At 37.7% G+C, this 18,984-nt stretch overlaps 1 protein-coding gene across 1 annotated transcript in view; it reads right to left on the reverse strand.

Annotated features, from left to right (window-relative positions):
- rims4 (regulating synaptic membrane exocytosis 4) overlaps nucleotides 1–17,643 on the reverse strand; it is a 59,405-nt gene extending 41,762 nt beyond the window's left edge. Inside the window, exon 1 of the mRNA XM_074649713.1 lies at nucleotides 16,705–17,643. Within this exon, the coding sequence (XP_074505814.1) occupies nucleotides 16,705–16,801 (97 nt within the window). The 5' untranslated portion in view covers nucleotides 16,802–17,643. The remainder of the gene's footprint in view (nucleotides 1–16,704) is intronic.
- Nucleotides 17,644–18,984: the final 1,341 nt, after the last annotated feature.

Below are 18,984 nucleotides of genomic sequence, written 5' to 3' on the forward strand. Positions count from 1 at the left end.
TACTCCTACTCATATACACGTATATACTCCTACTCATATACACGTATATACTCATATACACGTATATACTCCTACTCATATACACGTATATACTCCTACTCATATACACTTATATACTCCTACTCATATACACTTATATACTCCTACTCATATACACTTATATACTCCTACTCATATACACATATATACTCCTACTCATATACACTTATATACTCCTACTCATATACACGTATATACTCCTACTCATATACACGTATATACTCCTACTCATATACACTTATATACTCCTATACGCTTATATACTCCTACTCATATACACATATATACTCCTATACACGTATATACTCCTACTCATATACACGTATATACTCCTACTCATATACACGTATATACTCATATACACGTATATACTCCTACTCATATACACGTATATACTACTACTCATATACACTTATATACTCCTACTCATATACACTTATATACTCCTACTCATATACACGTATATACTCCTATGCACGTATATACTCCTACTCATATACACGTATATACTCCTACTCATATACATGTATATACTCCTATACACGTATATACTCCTACTCATATACACGTATATACTCCTACTCATATCTCCTACTCATATACACGGTATAGTACTCCTACTCATATACTCGTATATACTCCTACTCATATACACGTATATACTCCTATTTACTCCTACTCATATACACTCATATACACGTATATACTCTACCATATACACGTATATACTCCTACTCATATACACGTATATACTCCTACTCATATACACGTATATACTCTACTCATATACACGTATATACTCCTACTCATATACACGTATATACTCCTACTCATATACACGTATATACTCATATACACGTATATACTCCTACTCATATACACTTATATACTCCTATACACGTATATACTCCTATACACGTATATACTACACCCCTACACTACCACCATCCACCATCACCCCAAGCTACACCACCTACTCCAAACCCACGTATATACCTCCTACACATATACACTTATAACACATATACACTTATATACTCCTACTCACATACACTTATATACTCCTACTCATATACACTTATACTCCTACTCACACGTATATACTCCTACTCATATACACGTATATACTCCTACACCATATAGACGTATATACTCATATACACGTATATACTCCTATACACGTATATACTCCTACTCATATACACTTATATACTCCTACTCATATACACGTATATACTCCTACTCATATACACGTATATACTCCTACTCATATACACTTATATACTCCTACTCATATACACGTATATACTCCTACTCATATACACGTATATACTCCTACTCATATACACTTATATACTCCTACTCATATACACTTATATACTCCTACTCATATACACGTATATACTCCTATGCACGTATATACTCCTACTCATATACACGTATATACTCCTATTGCACGTATATACTCCTACTCATATACACGTATATATTCATATACACGTATATACTCCTATACACGTATATACTCCTACTCATATACACGTATATACTCCTACTCATATACACTAATATACTCCTACTCATATACACTTATATACTCCTACTCATATACACTTATATACTCCTACTCATATACACGTATATACTCCTACTCATATACACGTATATACTCCTACTCATATACACGTATATACTCCTACTCATATACACGTATATACTCCTACTCATACACACTTATTTACTCCTACTCATACACACTTATTTACTCCTACTCATATACACTTATATACTCCTACTCATATACACTTATATACTCATATACGCTTATATACTCCTACTCATATACACTTATATACTCCTACTCATATACACGTATATACTCCTACTCATATACACTTATATACTCCTATACGCTTATATACTCCTACTCATATACACGTATATACTCCTACTCATATACACTTATATACTCCTACTCATATACACATATATACTCCTATACACGTATATACTCCTACTCATATACACGTATATACTCCTACTCATATACACGTATATACTCATATACACGTATATACTCCTACTCATATACACGTATATACTCCTACTCATATACACGTATATACTCCTACTCATATACACTTATATACTCCTATACGTTTATATACTCCTACTCATATACACGTATATACTCCTACTCATATACACTTATATACTCCTACTCATATACACGTATATACTCCTACTCATATACACGTATATACTCATATACACGTATATACTCCTACTCATATACACGTATATACTCCTACTCATATACACTTATATACTCCTACTCATATACACTTATATACTCCTACTCATATACACTTATATGCTCCTACTCATATACACGTATATACTCCTATGCACGTATATACTCCTACTCATATACACTTATATACTCCTACTCATATACACTTATATACTCCTACTCATATACACGTATATACTCCTATGCACGTATATACTCCTACTCATATACACGTATATACTCCTATGCACGTATATACTCCTACTCATATACATTTATATACTCATATACACGTATATACTCCTACTCATATACACGTATATACTCCTATGCACGTATATACTCCTACTCATATACACGTATATACTCCTACTCATATACACGTATATACTCCTACTCATATACACGTATATACTCCTATGCACGTATATACTCCTACTCATATACACGTATATACTCCTACTCATATACACTTATATACTCCTACTCATACACACTTATTTACTCCTACTCATATACACTTATATACTCCTACTCATATACACGTATATACTCCTACTCATATACACGTATATACTTCTACTCATATACACTTATATACTCCTACTCATACACACTTATTTACTCCTACTCATATACACTTATATACTCCTACTCATATACACGTATATACTCCTACTCATATAAACGTATATACTCCTATGCACGTATATACTCCTACTCATATACACGTATATACTCCTACTCATATACACTTATATACTCATATACGCTTATATACTCCTACTCATATACACTTATATACTCCTACTCATATACACTTATTTACTCCTACTCATATACACGTATATACTCCTACTCATATACACGTATATACTCCTATGCACGTATATACTCCTACTCATATACACGTATATACTCCTACTCATATATATGTATATACTCCTATACACGTATATACTCCTACTCATATACACGTATATACTCCTACTCATATACACTTATATATTCCTACTCATACACACTTATTTACTTCTACTCATACACACTTATTTACTCCTACTCATATACACTTATATACTCCTACTCATATACACTTATATACTCCTACTCATATACACTTATATACTCATATACACGTATATACTCCTACTCATATACACTTATATACTCATATACGCTTATATACTCCTACTCATATACACATATACTCCTACTCATATACACTTATTTACTCCTACTCATATACACATATATACTCATACACACTTATTTACTCCTACTCATACACACTTATTTACTCCTACTCATATACACTTATATACTCCTACTCATATACACGTATATACTCCTACTCATATACACTTATTTACTCCTACTCATACACACTTATTTACTCCTACTCATACACACTTATTTACTCCTACTCATATACACTTATATACTCCTACTCATATACACTTATATACTCCTACTCATATACACTTATATACTCATATACACGTATATACTCCTACTCATATACACTTATATACTCATATACGCTTATATACTCCTACTCATATACACTTATACACTCCTACTCATATACTCTTATTTACTCCTACTCATATACACGTATATACTCCTACTCATATACACGTATATACTCCTATGCACGTATATACTCCTACTCATACACACGTATATACTCCTACTCATATACACTTATATACTCCTACTCATATACACGTATATACTCCTACTCATATACACGTATATACTCCTACTCATATACACTTATATACTCCTACTCATAGACACTTATTTACGCCTACTCATACACACTTATTTACTCCTACTCATATACACTTATATACTCCTACTCATATACACTTATTTACTCCTACTCATACACACTTATTTACTCCTACTCATACACACTTATTTATTCCTACTCATATACACTTATATACTCCTACTCATATACACTTATATACTCCTACTCATATACGCGTATATACTCCTACTCATATACACTTATATACTCCTACTCATATACACTTATTTACTCCTACTCATATACACTTATATACTCCTACTCATATACACTTATATACTCATATACACTTATATACTCCTACTCATATACACTTATATACTCATATACACTTATATACTCCTACTCATATACACGTATATACTCCTACTCATATACACTTGATTACTCCTACTCATATACACCTATATACTCATATACACTTATATACTCTTACTCATATACACTTATATACTCATATACACTTATATACTCCTACTCATATACACTTGATTACTCCTACTCATATACACGTATATACTCATATACACTTATATACTCCTACTCATATACACGTATATACTCCTACTCATATACACTTGATTACTCCTACTCATATACACGTATATACTCATATACACTTATATACTCCTACTCATATACACGTATATACTCCTACTCATATACACTTATATACTCCTACTCATATACACGTATATACTCCTACTCATATACACGTATATACTCCTACTCATATACACTTGATTACTCCTACTCATATACACCTATATACTCATATACACTTATATACTCCTACTCATATACGCTTATAAACTCCTACTCATATACACTTATATACTCCTACTCATATACACGTATATACTCATATACACTTATATACTCCTACTCATATACACGTATATACTCCTACTCATATACACTTATATACTCCTACTCATATACACGTATATACTCCTACTCATATACACGTATATACTCCTACTCATATACACTTGATTACTCCTACTCATATACACCTATATACTCATATACACTTATATACTCCTACTCATATACGCTTATAAACTCCTACTCATATACACTTATATACTCCTACTCATATACACGTATATACTTCTACTCATATACACGTATATACTCCTACTCATATACACGCATATACTCCTACTCATATACACTTATTTACTCCTACTCATATAAACTTATATACTCCTACTCATATACATGCATATACTCCTACTCATATACACTTATATACTCATATACACTTATATACTCCTACTCATATACACTTATATACTCCTACTCATACACACTTATTTACTCCTACTCATATACACGTATATACTTCTACTCATATACACGTATATACTCCTACTCATATACGCTTATAAACTCCTACTCATATACACTTATTTACTCCTACTCATATACACGTATATACTCCTACTCATATACACGTATATACTCCTACTCATATACACGCATATACTCCTACTCATATACACTTATTTACTCCTACTCATATACACTTATATACTCCTACTCATATACAGTTATATACTCCTACTCATATACACTTATATACTCATATACACTTATATACTCCTACTCATATACACTTATATACTCCTACTCATATACACTTATATACTCATATACACGTATATACTCCTACTCATATACGCTTATATACTCCTACTCATATACACGTATATACTTCTACTCATATACACGTATATACTCCTACTCATATACACGTATATACTTCTACTCATATACACGTATATACTCCTACTCATATACACGTATATACTCCTACTCATATACACTTATTTACTCCTACTCATATACACTTATATACTCCTGCTCATATACACTTATATACTCATATACACTTATATACTCCTACTCATATACACTTATATACTCCTACTCATATACACTTATATACTCGTGTATACACGTATATACTCCTACTCATATACGCTTATATACTCCTACTCATATACACGTATATACTTCTCCTCATATACACGTATATACTCCTACTCATATACACGTATATACTTCTACTCATATACACGTATATACTCCTACTCATATACACGTATATACTTCTACTCATATACACGTATATACTCCTACTCATATACACGTATATACTCCTACTCATACACACGTATATACTCCTACTCATATACACGTATATACTCCTACTCATATACACTTATATACTCCTACTCATATACACTTATATACTCATATACACGTATATACTCCTACTCATACACACGTATATACTCCTACTCATATACAAGCATATACTCCTACTCATATATACGTATATATACACCATCATTTCTTTAAAAACAGCTTCTGGCTAATGTCCCTTGCTCTTCAGTGGTCAGTAGTTTTATATTTGTGTTTCCTTATCAAGAACACGGATCAAGTTACAGTATATCTATATATATCTATATCTATATATAGATATAGATATCATATATATAGGTAGAATGTTGAATGTGCAGTGACGTGCACAGAATAAGAGATCGTCCCGTCAGTGAAAAACATTGGAATTAAACTGAAGTGAGAGAATGAAACAAAGAGAGACGGAGCGATTAAAAGACAATTTAATGTGGAAAGACGGAGTTAACCTGTTAAACTGCAGAGTGAAGAGAGGGCTGAGAGGGAGAGAGAGAGAGAAAGAGGGAGACAGAAGAGAAGAGAGAGAGAGAGAGAGAGAGAGAGAGAGAGAGAGAGAGAGAGAGAATTAACTTGCAATCAGGCCTCTATTGAGCTGCAGTCAGCCTCCATCAGCATTTCATTAGACTTTAGAGACACAAACCCCCGCCTCTGATTCCCCCCCACACCTCACACTGCTCCACCAGCTGGGTGTTTACCTGTCTGCATGTGTACTAGGGATGTCCATAATTAACCGATTAACCGTTAACCCACATTAAGCATTTTAACTGATTATCGCTATCGGTTAAAACGGTTAAAATAAATATTAAGAATGAATTAAAAAGCTGAGTGGCTCAGAGGAGCGTCTCGTCTCTTTAAGGAGAAAAGCTGGTATACCCAACAACCACCCAACAAAAAAGCGTACCCAACAACAAGTTTACCCAACAAAAAAGCGTACCCAACAACAAGCGTACCCAACAACAATTTTACCCAACAACAAGCGTACCAACAACAAGCGTACCCAACAACAAGTTTACCCAACAACAAGCGTACCCAACAACAACTTTACCCAACAACAAGCGTACTCAACAACAAGCGTACCCAACAACAAGTTTACCCAACAACAAGCGTACCCAACAACAACTTTACCCAACAACAAGCGTACTCAACAACAAGTTTACCCAACAACAAACGTACCCAACAACGAGCTTACCCAACAACAAGTTTACCCAACAACAAGCGTACCCAACAACAAGCTTACCCAACAACAAAAGTACCCAACAACAAGTTTACCCAACAACAAGCGTACCCAACAACAAGTTTACCCAACAAAAAAGCGTACCCAACAACAAGTTTACCCAACAAAAAAGCGTACCCAACAACAAGCGTACCCAACAACAAGTTTACCCAACAACAAGCGTACCCAACAACACGCGTACCCAACAACACCCGTCCCCAACAACAAGCGTACTCAACAACACGCGTACCCAACAACACCCGTACCCAACAACAAGCGTACTCAACAACACGCGTACCCAACAACACCCGTACCCAACAAGAAACGTACCCAACGACAAGTTTACCCAACAACAAGCGTACCCAACAACAAGCGTACCCAACAAGACGTTTACCCAACAACAAGCGTACCCAATAACAAGTTCACCCAACAACAAGCGTACCCAATAACAAGTTTACCCAACAACAAGCGTACCCAATAACAAGTTTACCCAACAACAAGCGTACCCAACAACAAGTTTACCCAACAACACGTGTAACCAACAACACCCGGACCCAACAACACCATTAACCAACAACAAGCGTACCCAACAACACCCGTACCCAACAACAAGCGTACCCAACAACAAGCGTAACCAACAAGTTTACCCAACAACAAGCGCACCCAACAACAAGCGTATCCAACAACACGCGTACCCAACAACACCCGTACCCATCAACAAGCGTACCCAACAACAAGTTTACCCAACAACAAGCATACCCAACAACACCCGTACCCAACAACAAGCGTACCCAACAACACCCGTCCCCAACAACAAGCGTACTCAACAACACGCGTACCCAACATCACCCGTACCCAACAACAAGCGTACTCAACAACACGTGTACCCAACAACACCCGTACCCAACAAGAAACGTACCCAACGACAAGTTTACCAAACAACAAGCGTACCCAACAACACGCGTACCCAACAACACCGGTACCCAACAACAAGCGTACCCAACAACAAGCGTACCCAACAACATGCGTACCCAACAACACCGGTACCCAACAACAAGCGTACCCAACAACAAGCGTACCCAACAACACGCGTACCCAACAACACCCGTACCCAACAACAAGCGTACCCAACAACAAGTTTACCCAACAACAAGCGTACCCAACAAGCGTACCCAACAAGTTTACCCAGCAACAAGCGTACCCAACAAACGTACCCAACAGCAAGTTTACCCAACAACAAGTGTTCCCAACAACACGCATACCCAACAACACCGGTACCCAACAACAAGTTTACCCAACAACAAGCGTACCCAACAAGCGTACCCAACAAGTTTACCCAGCAACAAGCGTACCCAACAACAAGTTTACCCAACAACAAGTGTTCCCAACAACACGCGTACCCAACAACATCGGTACCCAACAACAAGCGTACCCAACAACAAGTTTACCCAACAACAAGCATACCCAACAAGCGTACCCAACAAGTTTACCCAGCAACAAGCGTACCCAACAAACGTACCCAACAACAAGTTTACCCAACAACACCCGTACCCAACAACAAGCGTACCCGACAACAAGCGTACCCAACAACAAGCGTACCCAACAACAAGTTTACCCAACAAGAAGCGCACCCAACAACAAGTGTACCCAACAACACTCGTACCCAACAACAAGCGTACCCAACAACAAGCGTACCCAACAACAAGTTTACCCAACAACAAGCGTACCCAACAAGTGTACCCAACAACAAGCCTACCCAACAAGCATACCCAACAACAAGCGCACCCAACAACAAGCATACCAACAACAAGTGTACCCAACAACAAGCGCACCCAACAACAAGTGCACCCAACAACAAGCGCACCCAACAACAAGCGTACCCAACAACACCCGTACCCAACAACAAGCGTACCCAACAAGTGTACCCAACAACAAGCCTACCCAACAAGCGTACACAACAACAAGCACACCCAACAACAAGCGCACCCAACAACAAGCGTGGGGGACCCCCGGTTGGACAGTATTTTTTATACCTTTATTACAGACTGGATGTGCAGTAAGAGAGAAATTATCATTCATGGTTGGCTTGTTAAGGAAAACGTTGGGGGGGGATTATCTCCACTGGCTCAGGTAACATGTTGACCTTCACCAGCTGATTAGAGGTGATCTCAGTCCTGTGGACAGCAGAGTTCAGCAGAGGACCAGAGCACAACCTTCTTCAGTGTTTCCACAGTTGTTCACTCCTCCAGCTCTGCATCTCTCTGAGGCAGGTTAAATATATAAATTATATTATAGATATCTCTATAAATGAGCTGCTGCCCTCTCAGAGCTGCTCTGGTTTCAGTCTTGGATATAAAAGTGAGTAAATAATGAGTGTTTGGTTTTTTCAGCCCAGCAGACTATTTGGTGACGTCCCAGCTGTTCCAATAAGCACCAGCTGTGTGAAGAATCAGCAGATCTGCTGACCAGGCTGCTGCTGTCTGTTCTCTCCTGTGTTTTATACCGTTATTATGGAAATGTTGGTGATTCAACAGCAACACGTATAGACAGGAGCTCAAACAGAGAGTTTCAGACCGTATGAGAACAAACAGAGAGTTTCAGACGGTCTGTGAACAGTAAATACAGTATGAACCTGAACAGAAGCATGACAGGTCCTCTTTAAATCCAGTACAACCAGTACTTCTATGCTGGAATAATACTTATTGGTAGGTCGTGGAAAATTTGATTAAACACAATTTACAATAGAAATTGAAATTATATCGCTCTTAACCCTCCGAGGCCCTACAAGGCCCTACGAGGCTCACAATCCTGACCGACTTTACTGTGTCGGAGTCTGTAGCAGAATCACTTTTAGAGCGACTAGAATCCATCGGTACCAACCATGTCATACTACTACTACTACTACTACTGGTATCATAGTAAAGTATAAAACCTGATGAATCCATCGGTGCCAACCATGACACGGGAAAAACACTTGATAACACTCCAAAGTTGGGCTAAATGTTGGCGAGGAAAAACTGGCATGGCCATTTCCAAAGGGGTCCCTTGACCTCTGACCTCCATATCAGTGAATGTAAATGGGTTCAATGGATCAGACTAGAGACCTAGAGCATTCAGAGGATGGATGGATCAAACTAGAGACCTAGAGCATTCAGAGGATGGATGGATCAAACTAGAGACCTAGAGCATTCAGAGGATGGATGGATCAAACTAGAGACCTAGAGCATTCAGAGGATAGATGGATCCAACTAGAGACCTAGAGCATTCAGAGGATAGATGGATCCAACTAGAGACCTAGAGCATTCAGAGGATGGATGGATCAGACTAGAGACCTAGAACATTCAGAGGATGGATGGATCCAACTAGAGACCTAGAGCATTCAGAGGATGGATGGATCCAACTAGAGACCTAGAGCATTCAGAGGATGGATGGATCAGACTAGAGACCTAAAGCATTCAGAGGATGGGTGGATCAAACTAGAGACCTAAAGCATTCAGAGGATGGGTGGATCCAACTAGAGACCTAGAGCATTCAGAGGATGGATGGATCCAACTAGAGACCTAGAGCATTCAGAGGATGGATGGATCAAACTAGAGACCTAGAGCATTCAGAGGATAGATGGATCCAACTAGAGACCTAGAGCATTCAGAGGATGGATGGATCAGACTAGAGACCTAGAGCATTCAGAGGATGGATGGATCAGACTAGAGACCTAGAGTATTCAGAGGATGGACGGATCCAACTAGAGACCTAGAGCATTCAGAGGATGGATGGATCCAACTAGAGACCTAGAGCATTCAGAGGATGGATGGATCCAACTAGAGACCTAGAGCATTCCGAGGATGGATGGATCAGACTAGAGACCTAGAGCATTCAGAGGATGGATGGATCAGACTAGAGACCTAGAGCATTCCGAGGATGGATGGATCAGACTAGAGACCTAGAGCATTCAGAGGATGGATGGATCAAACTAGAGACCTAGAGCATTCAGAGGATGGATGGATCAAACTAGAGACCTAGAGCATTCAGAGGATGGATGGCTTTCCTAGCTACATTGACAATAAGGGGGTTTCTGAGCAGAGCAACAAGTGCTCGCCATCCAATCGCAGAAAAATGCAGAAATCTCAAAATTTCAAAAGTTTTTTATCCCAAATCCCAGCATGTCCTTTTCTATGGTGTTCCTGAAGGTCTAGGTGTCTTAATGTGGTATTTTGGAGGATTATTGATAATTTCATCAATTCTCCAGTTGGTAAAAAATGGTTAAATTTAGCACCAAATCTGTGGAACAGATGGTATCAACCCAACCTTATGAGACAGAAGGCATGGGGATGACCATCACTTCTATGTGACATCTACTGTTGACCTGCTATCTCCCCCTAAATACGCCTAAAGACCCCTAAAACAGACTAAAACGGGTCTATTGTGGGTCTCAGAGGGTTACATATAGATCAGTTGATATTGAACGTTAATGGAGCAGAATAACTGATTCCTCAGTCTGTTGGAGGCCATGTTGGATGTTCTTCTGTTATCGGTGACCTATTTAACGTTAACAGTTACAACCTGCACACACATTCTTATTCAAAACCATCCTTTTATATACACACAGTGTACTTCTATACTTTACTTCAGTGTGTATTGTAAATACAGCCCAGTACTGCAGACAGGATTATTACGACAGGAACTCAGAAGTAATGTATTTATAAACCAGTTCATCATCTGATGCAGCCGATCAGAGGAAACACTTGATCCTACCGACAATCTCATCATAGAGAACCTGACATAACACACAGGTGTTCACACACAATCGCACACGCACACGCACACACACACACACACACACACACACACACACACACACACACACACACACACAAAAACTGTGCGATACTCAGTAATACAGCATTTAGACTGAAGATGCCACTAAATCCTTCTTTAGGTCCAGATGTTGCATCACACCGGGTCGATCATTCATCATTCAACCTTTAACGTAAACAGAAATGTGATTTCTGATGTGGGAAAGATCTGCCAAGATGAATCAGCCTGTTCGCACAAAAAGGCGTACGAATGCCACGATAATGCGCAATGCGTTTAGCGTGCAATAAGTACGCCTTTCTTGATTTACATGTGTCATTTGTACGACATGTGTCCTGTACTGACTAAACACATCAGCGTGTAAATGCTACTGTAAGAGTTAGTGACGTAGAATAACCAGCCAGAAAGACCAACAAACATCGGCCTTGTAAGTTATGTTAGTGACGTTTGTCACGTGTTTATTATTGATGTTTGTGACGTGTTTTCTGTAGTTGTTTCCGTACGTGTTTTACTTAGTTTCCATACGTATTTTACTTAATTTCCGTACGTATTTTACTTAGTTTACGTACGTATTTTACTTAATTTCCGTACGTATTTTACTTAGTTTACGTACGTATTTTACTTAATTTCCGTACGTATTTTACTTAGTTTACTACATATTTTACTTAGTTTACTATGTATTTGACTTAATTTACTACGTATTTTACTTAGTTTACTACATATTTTACTTAGTTTACTACGTATTTGACTTAATTTACTACGTATTTTACTTAGTTTCCATACGTATTTGACTTAGTTTACTACGTATTTGACTTAGTTTACTACATATTTTACTTAGTTTACTACGTATTTTACTTAGTTTCCATACGTATTTTACTTAGTTTACTACGTATTTTACTTAGTTTACTACGTATTTTACTTAGTTTCCATACGTATTTTACGTAATTTCCGTACATATTTTACTTAGTTTCCATACATATTTTACTTAATTTCCCTACCTATTTGATTTAGTTTCCGTACGTATTTTACTTAGTTTCCGTACGTATTTTACTTAATTTACTATGTATTTTACTTAGCTTCCGTACATATTTTACTTAGTTTCCATACGTATTTTACTTAGTTTACTACGTATTTTACTTAGTTTCCGATCGTATTTTACTTAATTTACTATGTATTTTACTTAGTTTACTACGTATTTTACTTAGTTTCCGTACGTATTTTACTTAGTTTCCATACGTATTTTACTTATTTTACTACGTATTTTACTTAATTTACTATGTATTTTACTTAGTTTACGTACGTATTTTACTTAATTTACTATGTATTTTACTTAGTTTACGTACATATTCTACTTAGTTTACTACGTATTTTACTTAGTTTACTACGTATTTTACTTAGTTTCCGTACGTATTTTACTTAGTTTACGTACGTATTTTACTTAATTTACTATGTATTTTACTTAGTTTCCGTACGTATTTTACTTAGTTTACTACGTATTTTACTTAGTTTCCGATCGTATTTTACTTAATTTACTATGTATTTTACTTAGTTTACATACATATTCTACTTAGTTTACTACGTATTTTACTTAGTTTACTACGTATTTTACTTAGTTTCCGTACGTATTTTACTTAGTTTCCGTACGTATTTGACTTAGTTTACTACATATTTTACTTAGTTTACGTAGGTATTTTACTTAGTTTACTACGTATTTTACTTAGTTTCCATACGTATTTTACTTAGTTTACTATGTATTTTACTTAGTTTACGTACGTATTTTACTTAATTTACTATGTATTTTACTTAGTTTCCGTAAGTATTTTACTTAGTTTACTACGTATTTACTTAGTTTCCGTACGTATTTTACTTAGTTTCCGTACGTATTTTACTTAGTTTACTACGTATTTTACTTAATTTACGTACGTATTTTACTTAGTTTCCATACGTATTTTACTTAGTTTACTACGTATTTTACTTAGTTTCCGATCGTATTTTACTTAATTTACTATGTATTTTACTTAGTTTACATACGTATTCTACTTAGTTTACTATGTATTTTACTTAATTTACTATGTATTTTACTTAGTTTACGTACGTATTTTACTTAATTTACTATGTATTTTACTTAGTTTACGTACATATTCTACTTAGTTTACTACGTATTTTACTTAGTTTACTACGTATTTTACTTAGTTTCCGTACGTATTTTACTTAGTTTACGTACGTATTTTACTTAGTTTACTACGTATTTTACTTAGTTTACTACGTATTTTACTTAGTTTCCATACGTATTTTACGTAATTTCCGTACATATTTTACTTAGTTTCCATACATATTTTACTTAATTTCCCTACCTATTTGATTTAGTTTCCGTACGTATTTTACTTAGTTTCCGTACGTATTTTACTTAATTTACTATGTATTTTACTTAGTTTACTACGTATTTTACTTAGCTTCCGTACGTATTTTACTTAGTTTCCATACGTATTTTACTTAGTTTACTACGTATTTTACTTAGTTTCCGATCGTATTTTACTTAATTTACTATGTATTTTACTTAGTTTACTACGTATTTTACTTAGTTTCCGTACGTATTTTACTTAGTTTCCATACGTATTTTACTTATTTTACTACGTATTTTACTTAATTTACTATGTATTTTACTTAGTTTACTACGTATTTTACTTAGTTTCCGTACGTATTTTACTTAGTTTCCATACGTATTTTACTTATTTTACTACGTATTTTACTTAATTTACTATGTATTTTACTTAGTTTACGTACGTATTTTACTTAATTTACTATGTATTTTACTTAGTTTCCGTACGTATTTTACTTAGTTTACTACGTATTTTACTTAGTTTCCGATCGTATTTTACTTAATTTACTATGTATTTTACTTAGTTTACATACATATTCTACTTAGTTTACTACGTATTTTACTTAGTTTACTACGTATTTTACTTAGTTTCCGTACGTATTTTACTTAGTTTACTACGTATTTTACTTAATTTACGTACGTATTTTACTTAGTTTCCATACGTATTTTACTTAGTTTACTACGTATTTTACTTAGTTTCCGATCGTATTTTACTTAATTTACTATGTATTTTACTTAGTTTACATACGTATTCTACTTAGTTTACTACGTATTTTACTTAGTTTACTACGTATTTTACTTAGTTTCCGTACGTATTTTACTTAGTTTCCGTATGTATTTTACTTAGTTTACTACGTATTTTACTTAGTTTACGTACGTATTTTACTTAGTTTACTACGTATTTTACTTAGTTTACTACGTATTTTACTTAGTTTCCGTACGTATTTTACTTAGTTTACGTACGTATTTTACTTAATTTACTATGTATTTTACTTAGTTTCCGTACGTATTTTACTTAGTTTCCATACGTATTTTACTTAATTTACTACGTATTTTACTTAGTTTCCGTACGTATTTTACTTAGTTTACTACGTATTTTACTTAATTTCCGTATTTTACTTAGTTTACTACGTATTTTACTTAATTTCCGTACGTATGTTACTTAGTTTACTACGTGTTTTACTTAATTACCGTACGTATTTTACTTAGTTTACTACGTATTTTACTTAGTTTACCACGTATTTTACTTAATTTCCGTACATATTTTACTTAGTTTACTACGTGTTTTACTTAATTTCTGTACGTATTTTACTTAGTTTACTACGTATTTTACTTAGTTTACTACGTATTTTACTTAATTTCCGTAGGTATTTTACTAAGTTTACTACGTATTTTACTTAATTTCCGTACGTATTTTACTTAGTTTACTACGTATTTTACTTAATTTTCGTACGTATTTTAATTAGTTTACTACGTATTTTACTTAGTTTACTACGTATTTTAAGCCCAACCAGGACGTTTTCCCTAACCCTGACAAAGTGCTTTTTTGGCCTAAACTGTCGACGTTTACGTGGCGTACAAATGACACACGGAATGTCCGTTTAATGTCGTGGTATTTATACACGTTTCCGTGAGACCGGTTTGGATGAATACAACAGTAAACAGTATACATATATATAGTTATATATAACATGTACAGTATGATGAAGTACATGATGATGGTGATTTACTGAGAACACCACCCTGTGTCTTTGTGTCCTACGTTTTATGTTCGGCTCCATCAATCTTCCCGTGGTTGAATGTGTGTGTGTGTGTGTGTGTGTGTGTGTGTGCGTGTGTGTGTGCGTGTGTGTGTGTGTGTGTGTGTGTGTGTGTGCGTGTGCGTGTGCGTGTGCGTGTGCGTGTGTGTGTGAGTGTGTGTGTGTGTCGTTCCCACTCACCCCCGTCGTCCTCGTCGAAGGAGTTCATGCATGGGAAGTAGATGGCGAGGGCCTCGAAGGACGCCGACAGGCTGATGCGGCTCTGCGATCTCTCCATGTAGAGGCCCGCCGTCGGCCCCGGGTCGGCCGGCTTGGCCAAGCGCGGCTGGGCATTCTTCACGCGGAGTACGGCTCGCGGCGTCTTGGATGGCTGTCAGCTGCCCCCCACGGCAGATCCACCTCAACCCGGAAACAAGAGTCCAGCGAGAACCCCCAAAGATGAACCGAAGAAAACCGGCGCTACAACGGATCTCGCAGCACAAGTTGACGTGAAAGATTTAATGATTCTCTGAACGTTACGCAAAATGCAAATCCATCCTCCTGGAGTGACGAGGTTCAGAGTTTCTGTTTATGGTTTTTATTAATCTATTATTTAATCTATCTGTGGCTGTGCAGCAGAGCTGAATCTCTCTCTTCCCGTCATCTCTGCTCTAGTTGTTGGATTCTTGTTTTGCTTCCGTCCTCAGCCAGCTGCTGTCCATCCTCCTGTTTGTCTCTCGTTGTCCTCACAAGTCCAGCTGACAGTCTGATGGACTACCAGTTGTCTGGTTGTGATTCTGACCTGATAAAACCAGATCTTTCACAGCAGAACTGCCTGAACTCTGCATGTCAGTCTAACAGCCTCATCCTGTGTGTGCATTCGAAGCTCGGCCGTCTGCTTCCTCTCCAGACGAGAGAAGACGCTGGCGGTGGAGGTGATGTTGACGCCCAGCTTGTTGCTCTCCGACTGAATCAAAGCTCTCTGTCTCTCAGCGTTGTCATTTCCTCGAGCTTTGACGGAGCATCTCCTTCATACAGATCACCCCGGAGACGTCGGCTGCAGGTCTCCAGATCACCCTGGAGAGACGTCGGCTGCAGGTCTCCAGATCACCCTGGAGAGACGTCGGCTGCAGGTCTCCAGATCACCCCGGAGAGCATCAGCTGCAGCAACAATTGCAACTGGGGGCAATCTGTTGCTCCTGCTCTGATCTGAACAGCATCACAGTCGATGTTCTGCTGTCAGCGAGGTCTTCTTCTTTTCCTCCGTCTGTCCGACGTCGCTGCCGTACCGTTGCCGTGCCGATGCTCCACCGACTGTCTGCTCCTGAGACGGGAAGGACGGAGAGAGAGAGGCTGCACTGTTTCACAGTTGGTGTCTGACTGGATTCATTCACTGCTGAGCTGCATGGAGAGAGAGAGAGAGAGAGAGAGAGAGAGAGAAGGGGGGAAGGGAGGGGAAAGGAGAGAGGGAGGCGGGGGGGAAACAGAGGGATGGAGAGCAGACTGTTGCTGGCAGCCCGACCAATCAGAACGTGGATGAGGGAATGTGGGCGTGGCTTAGGGGACGGTGGAGGCGCTGCAGGGCAGGACGAGTTTAAAACCTCTCTCTCTCTCTCTGAGTGTGTCTCTCTCTCTCTCTCTGAGTGTGTCTCTCTCTCTCTCTGAGTGTGTCTCTCTCTCTCTCTGAGTGTGTCTCTCTCTCTCTCTGAGTGTGTCTCTCTCTCTCTCTGAGTGTGTCTCTCTCTCTCTCTCTCTCTGAGTGTGTCTCTCTCTCTCTCTGAGTGTGTCTCTCTCTCTGAGTGTGTCTCTCTCTCTCTCTCTCTCTGAGTGTGTCTCTCTCTCTCTCACTCTCTGAGTGTGTCTCTCTCTCTCTCTGAGTGTGTCTCTCTCTCTCTCTGAGTGTGTCTCTCTCTCTCTCTGAGTGTGTCTCTCTCTCTCTCTCTCTCTGAGTGTGTCTCTCTCTCTCTCTGAGTGTGTCTCTCTCTCTCTCTCTCTCTGAGTGTGTCTCTCTCTCTCTCTGAGTGTGTCTCTCTCTCTCTCTGAGTGTGTCTCTCTCTCTGAGTGTGTCTCTCTCTCTCTCTGAGTGTGTCTCTCTCTCTCTCTCTCTCTGAGTGTGTCTCTCTCTCTCTCTGAGTGTGTCTCTCTCTCTCTCTCTGAGTGTGTCTCTCTCTCTCTCTCTGAGTGTGTCTCTCTCTCTCTCTCTCTGAGTGTGTCTCTCTCTCTCTCTGAGTGTGTCTCTCTCTCTCTCTCTGAGTGTGTCTCTCTCTCTCTCTGAGTGTGTCTCTCTCTCTCTCTGAGTGTGTCTCTCTCTCTCTCTGAGTGTGTCTCTCTCTCTCTCTCTGAGTGTGTCTCTCTCTCTCTCTCTCTCTCTCTCTGAGTGTGTCTCTCTCTCTCTCTGAGTGTGTCTCTCTCTCTCTCTGAGTGTCTCTCTCTCTCTCTGAGTGTGTCTCTCTCTCTCTCTGAGTGTGTCTCTCTCTCTCT

Source organism: Sebastes fasciatus, chromosome 1 (assembly GCF_043250625.1).
Source record: "Sebastes fasciatus isolate fSebFas1 chromosome 1, fSebFas1.pri, whole genome shotgun sequence".
Classification (NCBI taxonomy): Eukaryota; Metazoa; Chordata; class Actinopteri; order Perciformes; family Sebastidae; genus Sebastes; species Sebastes fasciatus.